The sequence below is a fragment of the Eleutherodactylus coqui genome, chromosome 5, assembly GCF_035609145.1.
Source record: "Eleutherodactylus coqui strain aEleCoq1 chromosome 5, aEleCoq1.hap1, whole genome shotgun sequence".
Taxonomy (NCBI): domain Eukaryota; kingdom Metazoa; phylum Chordata; class Amphibia; order Anura; family Eleutherodactylidae; genus Eleutherodactylus; species Eleutherodactylus coqui.
Genome location: NC_089841.1, coordinates 173,395,838 through 173,403,786, shown reverse-complemented (window position 1 = coordinate 173,403,786; position 7,949 = coordinate 173,395,838). Strand labels below are relative to the sequence as shown.

Here is a 7,949-nt window from a genome sequence, read left to right as displayed (position 1 = left end):
CTTGCTGCCGCGAGACAACCCCTTTAATCTTCCATCTAACTATGCTAGTTCTAATGACAAGTGGTGGGACTGAAGACTTTGCTTAGCGGTTATGGCACAGAGACTGGATAAATTTGTCCAGTATAACTGGACAGTAATCTAGTATTGGGGCTGGATCACACTGATATGTTCAGAGTCTTCATTTTGTTGTGAAAACATGTGTTCCAATATATCTGTAGCAGACCAGCTTTAAAAGTTAGCCCTTTATTTTGCTGCTTTGAACCACATCCTCACACCCCTATCCCTTTGAATATTTAATGCCATTTGAGCATACTGTATGTTCTCGTGTTAAAGTGAGACCATGTATTATATCATTCTTCTTTTCAGGTATTTCCCATGAGTTTAAAATAAAAAGGTATAAAAAGTGAACAAAAAGTCATATGTATCCCAAAATAGTACACATAAAAGCAAAGCTCATCAAAACAGCCTTCACACAGCTCCATAGACAAAAAAAAGAAGCAAATTAGAAAGCAACTTTTTTTTTTGTATAAGAAGGTTTTTATTTTTTCTATAACAAAAGTTGTATTAGATTGGTATTGGTGTAATCATACTGACCAGTAGAATAAAATGAATATTTTATGACATCCGTGAGCATCGTGAACACGAAAGCCAAAAACAATGGCAGAATTGTGCTTTTTTTTCATTTTACCCCACTTAAAAAGTTTTGTAATACATCATATGGTACATTAAATAGTAACATTAAAAAATACAACTTGACCCACAAAACCGAAGCCCTCATACGGGTTTGTCTGCGGAGAAATAAAAATGATAGCTCCTGGAAGGTGGAGATGAAAAAACTCCAATGAAAAATGGCTGATGTGGGAAGGGGTTAAATCCCCAAGTTAATAGTGAAATGATATTGTCCATTTTAAGCTCTCTTTGAAACCGTTTTAAAAGTAAACATAGCAGACATACTTACCTTCATATCACTGTTTCTTAAAGTGTAAATCACTGGATTTAGCATGGGAATAATGAAAGAGTATAAGACTGATAGAAATTTGTTGATGTTAAAGGAGTCTATAGCTTGAGGTCTGGCGTACATGAATATGGTTGTGCCAAAAAATAAGACCACTACGGTTAAATGGGAAGCACAAGTGGAGAAGGCTTTCTTCCAGCTTTCATTGGAAGATACATTTTTAATAGTGGCTATTATATAGATATAAGATATTATTATGAGGACTAATGAGCTAACTAACACAGATAATGCAGAAAAGAAATCAACCATCTCTACAGTAGAGATGTCATCACACGAGAGCTGAATGACTGGTGAGATATCACATAAGTAATGGTTAATTAGGTTGAATCCACAAAAGTTCAGCTGTGTTATCAAGCCGATAGAAAATGAGCAGGCCAGAAAACCCAAAAACAGACTCCCCAAAGTAAGGAGCCAGCACATCCCACAGGTCATAATACTGTGATACAATAAAGGGTTACAAATGGCAAGATATCGGTCATAGGCCATGGCAGCCAACAAGAAGCATTCCGAACACCCAAAGGAAAGAAATAAGTATAGCTGCAACATACAACCAGATAGAGAGATAAGATTATTTCCTGTCAGAAGGCCACTTAACATTTTTGGTACAGTAACCGAGACATAAGCAATTTCCAACCATGCTAATTTACTAAGGAAAAAGTACATGGGAGTATGAAGTTTCGGATCACACATGGAAATGACGATGACTGCTGCATTTTCCAAGATTGTGAATACATATGCCATAGAAAATATTATTGCAAGTAAAATCTTAACCAATGGAGAAGCTTGGAAGCCAAGTAGAATAAAATGTGTTGAATTTAGGTTACTGAGATTTTCAGTAGAGAGCATGCTGAATCTGTTCTAAAATACAAAAGGAACATACTGATTTTAATTAGATTTCATTGGTATTTTAACCCCCCTTACGATAGATTCATCTGTGGTGTAAAAATCTGCATGTTTTACTGTGCACATTATGTTCTGATGTGGGTTTGGGTGAGAATTTGTCCTTCAAATGCTGTGAATTGTGATCTTTTTTTTTAATACTGCTGATTATTTGTAATGCAAAGGTGGTCATGCAAAGCAATTCTACGCCAATTTCATAGGAAATCCAGACCTAAATCCACATTAAAATCTGCACGCAAAAGACGTGAATTTATGGATTTATTTGTGCTGGATATTTGGAACGTGTGTGAATCCACCCTTAGGGCTTTCGAGTTTAAACTAAAATTTAGTAATGTCTCTAAGACAGAATGAGAGTCATCTAAATGACTGCACAAGTGCTGACGTCATGGCTAAGGTTAGTAGCGCTCGTGCAGAGCGTTTACACTGACAGACTTAACTGCTGGATCGCTGGCTTCTCGTTCAGCACTTCACCTTCTATGTGAAGCGCTGAGTGGCGAACGTTTACTGAAGCCCGCAATCCAGCAATAGTTTTTTAAGCCGCCTGAAAAGTCGGCTTAAAAACCTGTGAACAAATACTGAGCGATTTCTGTACAATTACACTGCATGATTACTGCTCACATTTGTTAGTTTGAATGAATTTTGACCAATAAATGGCCCATTTTAGTTTGTAAATTCTTGCGAGCAGTGCCCTCACCATTATAGTTTAAGATGCGCATCGGTTTATTACTGTTTATTATGACCAATATTGTGTATGTTTTCCCCAATCGGTAAAGTGCTGCGTAATATGTCGGTGCTGTGTGTGTATATATGTGTGTGTATATATATATATATATATATATATATATATATATATATATATATGATTATTATTATATTGTTACATGTGCTGTATGCCAGGAAGGAGGGAAGGAGTGCCAACAAGCCACTCTACCTTGTCTTGGGTATTCAGAAACAGAACGAGGGAAGAAGAAAGCTATATCTTTACCCTGAGGAATTAAAACACTAGCTAAAATTTGGTAATGTCCTTATGTTCATTTGCCATTTCTGAAGCAAATAGTTCTATAACACGTTTCTGTAGCCTACTACAGAATAAAAACTGGAATAGAAATTAAAGCTGCACAGTAAAACAAAAGGTTTCCAAATCTAATAGAGAGAAATGAATCGAAGTCGGCAAGGAGAAGAATATAAATCCCACTATATAAAATGACCATACAGCAGTTATTATCCATATTACTTCTATGTGACTTCAGTACACTGCTTCTATCCTCCCTCATATATTCAGTTGCCTTTCTATGTAGCACTACATGTATTTAATCACTTCCAGGGATGAAATCCGTGTTGAAATCATGTTTTCTCAAAGTACAATCATCATTGGCTATAAGTACCTGCGAGTTGATTGGCTAGAAAATAGAGGTAAAAGAAGATTCCAGATTTTGAGAGCAAATTTAGAATTTATGAATGTCAATCCGAGAAGAGATTTACTTTACTTACCTTTTTATCTTGTTTGGTATATTCATATCTTTTAGTTTTTCCTCTACTGAATCTAGACCATTTGTAAAACTATAAGTCTATACTATGTAGCATTTGTAAATAGCATTGGCACCAATTTGTCTCAGTATTGTTCAGATGAACCCATTATGTTTGCAGGTATAAAATTCATCTTTTATATATACACATAACTGAAGCCTCTAAACGCTAATCATTAACCTGCCCTCTGAGATTTTATACCAGTTGACTCTGAGATAATTATTTCAGGGGAACATATTGTAATAGTCATTGCTTAGAAATGCTCTCTTTTAATTAATGTACATTGTATAACAAAAGTTGCAGAATACTAGATACCATATATTCCGGCGTATAAGGCGACGGGGCGTATAAGACGACCCCCCAACTGTCCCCTTATACGCCTGGAATACAGTGGAGCAAAAAAAAAAAATCATTACTCACCTCCCCCGGCGTTCTGCTGCGCTGCTGCAGGCTGTCGCTCCCTCCTGGTCCCCGGCAGAGCATTGCTTTCTGGACGCAGGGCTTGAAATCCCCACCTCCAGAAAGCTAAAACTGTGATTGGCTAACACACGTCGTCAGCCAATCACAGTCATTCAATGACATCATTGAATGGCTGTGATTGGCTAAAACACACGTGCCTTCAGCCAATCACAGCCATTCAATGACATCATTGAATGGCTGTGATTGGCTAACACACGTGCGCCTTCAGCCAATCACAGCCATTCAATGATGTCATTGAATGACTGTTATTGGCTGACAGTGTGTGTTAGCCAATCACAGTATTAGCTTTCTGGAGGCGCGGATTTCAAGCCCTGCGTCCAGAAAGCAATGCTCTGCCGGAGACCAGGAGGGAGCGACAGCCTGCAGCAGCGCCGCAGAACGCCGGGGGGGTGAGTAATGATTTTTTTTTTTGACACTTTCTTTTTTTTGTATTACCGGCGTATAAGATGACCCCCGACTTCAGAGCAAATTTTTCGGGGTTCAAAAGTCGTCTTATACGCCGGTATATACGATAACTATTTAAAGGACCGCTCCACTTTTGGACACATTTTCACAATAAAAATCTATATAACAATTTTAGTTTACAGAAGTTTTCCTTTAATTATACTGATTTTGCACTGTAGAGAATTTTAATTCTTAACAATTTTCAGTTATTTTTGATTAGTTTCTCTAAACTAGTTCTACCCAACTTGACTAATGGAGGGGCTAACCCCGAAAAGTGTGTCTGCTGGTTGTAATTGATTTAATAAAGGGAGAAGTTGGAAAATTTATTTATTGTCTTGTGACCTTCATTGGTGAGCCGCGCCTAAATACCAGGTTTTTTTTTTTTTTTTCTCACATAGTTCACAATTAGGCAAAACTGGACTGCATCTTCCACTGCCTTCAAACTATGAGGACATTTCAAATATTTGCAGTCGATTCTTGAATCAATATCTAATCCATTTTGGAGAAAAAGTGACCCAATTCCCTACAGACAGGGGTAAGGTGGTATTTATTGTGTCTCTTTTGTCTGGAAAGGCTCTGGCTTGCGTGACTTCCCCTCTGGGGGTGTGGTGATTCAGTTACAGGAGATCCCTAAAATCAATTTTTATTGGTATATATTAAAAACACACTGGGCCTTCAGAAAAAACAACAAAAAAAGGCAAAGAATACACAAAGGAGTGTCAAAAAACACTCGTGATTAGAATATTCTACAAGCGGTTCTATCAATTGGTCATAGATAGTGCGGTTTCTCTCTGAATTGACCAAAAATAAGGAGAAGTCCCTCCAGAATAGAGATAACCGGCTTATACCAGTGTCTTGATTCAGCTCTAGTTACAGAAGTTTTATCAGCTAGAAGCTGGTCAAAAGAGGCCGTTATTTTTCCACCTTGTTCAATAGACACAGTGCTTAGCTATATTCAGCCTAAGGACCAGACTATTATATCCTGATGTTATAAACAATCTCAATATAATCGTAGCCGGGCCCCAAGAATTTTAAGGGGCTTTGACTTGTGTGGTGTATCAAATGTAATTCATAGAGTTAGAATGTAGTATTATATTACTTTCATATGGTTCAATGCATTTCCGTTGGACTTTCAACCTCTTCAGGAACCAATTAGTCAGAAATATAAAGATGTAACTGATCAGGGGCTTAGCAGGCTACCTGACCATTTTGTGCATGATTTGGCAGTCTAATTGTAATACTGATAGTTCTCAGAAGTCAAACATTAGATTAGTTTGTCAGAGAAATATTAGTTTGAATGCACCGACAGAGCTAGGTGCAGGTCAGTGATTACAGCAGTAACACACCCTAAGGCACCAAATAGTCAGGTCCCCAGAGGTGATATTTTTTCCTGCTACTCAATCCACCCCCTATAATCCCAAGATTGGGAATGGGTAGCTAAGTTATACACCAGCCTAGTTCTTGTGGCAAAAGAAACTCTGATCTAAACTGCTCAATACTGACTAAGTCTCTGGTCGTTGATAATGACCAATTGCTAAACTGTCTACGACAAGAGCAGTGGAAAAGTTAGGGGATGGTATCCCTTAGGCTAAATAGACAAAACAAAAAAAGTAGCATGGCCTCCAGCCCTCTTTCACGAGAGAATGTGGACCCTTGTCGTGGGCTCATGAACTTGCATACTTTGGCCAAATTACTAATACTTCATATTTTTTAGCCTTTCCATCTGCTGATGCTTGTGCGTATTATTGGGTAGTGTTTTGGTGTTTGCCAGTCGTTGGTTGCTTGAACGTCTCGTGTATCTGTTGTGGGATTACAGTATAGATTGCTGTTCATGTCTGTTGACTGTGTTGTTGTGTATGCATGTTCTCTTCCTGTGTGAACACAACCATGCGTTCATCCTGGGCATGGTGCTTTCTTTGCTCAGGGTGAAAGTAAACAGGGTGTCCAGCCCATATATATATATTTTTTTTTTTAAACTCGTTTTATTGAAAACTCTGTATTTCGTACAATAAATGAAAAAAGAACTTTGGTTACATCATAGGCTCTTTGTGATCATGTTATCTAGACTTTAGTACGTTACATTAACACATGCAATTATTGAATACATTATGACAATGCAGTTTCTCGTAGTGCCAGTGGAGAGCAGGAATCTTCGCTAGTTTTACAGAGTGTTTCTGTGTGTAATTGCCCTTAATAGGTTTTGAAATCGGTCCTGCGTGAATACTGTGTTCGTTGACCCACACCATCTCTCCCACACCTTGTTGAATTTTTCAGGGCATTTTCTATTTTTATAGACTATTTTTTCATATGGTAGAATGGCATTGATAATATTCTGCCATTTTGAGAGTTTCGGAGGGCGTCTATCCATCCAGCGTAGGGCTATTGCTTTGCGGGCATAGAATAATACTTTGGTGAGGAATATCCTGTCATGGTACTGCCATTGTTCTTCGTCTAGAATACCTAGTAGGCATACTGCTGGATTGTGCGGCACTGGTATCCCTAGCATTTGTGTTAGGAACTCTGTAATTTCCCCCCAATACGCGTGAATGTCCGGGCAGTTCCATATTAGATGATTAAAATTTGCGTTAGGTGCTCTGCACCGATGGTTGGTGGGTGTCCTATTCATTTTATGGAGTCTGGTCGGTGTTAAGTAGCACTGGTGTAGGATGTATAATTGTGTTAGTTTGTTGTTTGCAGCTGGTGATACCGTAGTTTATGTTGACATCGCGGATTCCCAGTCCTCATTAGTGAGGGTGGGAATGAGTTCTCTCCATCTCTCTACTACTGTCATTGGCGTATCAGGGATCTTGGATTGTAGTAGGTGGGTGTACAACACCGATATCAGGCCTTTGTGTCCTTGGGTGCGTAGTATGCCTATTAGTGGGTATTGAGAAAATGATTGTCTAGGTTCTGGAAATTGTGCTGTTAAAGCGTGCCGTAGTTGTAGGTATCGAAAAAAGCCTACTCTTGGGATTTGGTATAGTTGCTGTAATTGCTCAAAGGAGACAAATATTTGGTCGATGTATAAGTGTTCTAGTGTAGTAATTCCTAAGTTTATCCAGAATTGTTTGTCCGGTAAGTTCATCAGATGCGGTAGTGCTCTGTTATCCCATAAGGGGGTCTCCAGAGGGGTGTCATCCTGTCCAGTTAGTGATTTGCATGTCTGCCACACATTAACTGCAAGTCTGTGAAGGGGTAGCATTTGTTTAGTCAGTAGTCCTGGTTTTTCCAGGAGAACCCAAAGTGATGTCTCCGAGAGGAAAAACATCAGGTGGTGCTCGGAGTTAGGGAGAGGCGCGCCCGACAGCCAGTGGCGGACATATCTAACTTGTCCTGCCAAGTAATAGAGTTTGAAATCTGGTAGCGCCATTCCTGCCATCTCCTTAGGGCGCTGTAGAGTGTCTATACGGAGCTTGGCTCTAGAGTTTCCCCATATGAATGATGTTATTAGGGAATTAGTTTTTTTAAAGAATTTCTGTCGTATGGTTATTTCTGCATGTTCTAGGCAGTATAAATACTTGGGGAGTATTATCATTTTTATAAGGTTTATTCTGCCCGCTACAGATAGTGGCAGGGAGCTCCA

At 38.8% G+C, this 7,949-nt stretch overlaps 1 protein-coding gene across 1 annotated transcript; it reads right to left on the bottom strand.

Annotated features, from left to right (window-relative positions):
* Positions 1–907: 907 nt before the first annotated feature.
* LOC136628861 (olfactory receptor 6B9-like) lies at positions 908–1,861 on the bottom strand. Its single transcript, XM_066604953.1, has one exon. It carries the CDS (start codon positions 1,859–1,861, stop codon positions 908–910), a length of 954 nt encoding a protein of 317 aa, XP_066461050.1.
* Positions 1,862–7,949: the final 6,088 nt, after the last annotated feature.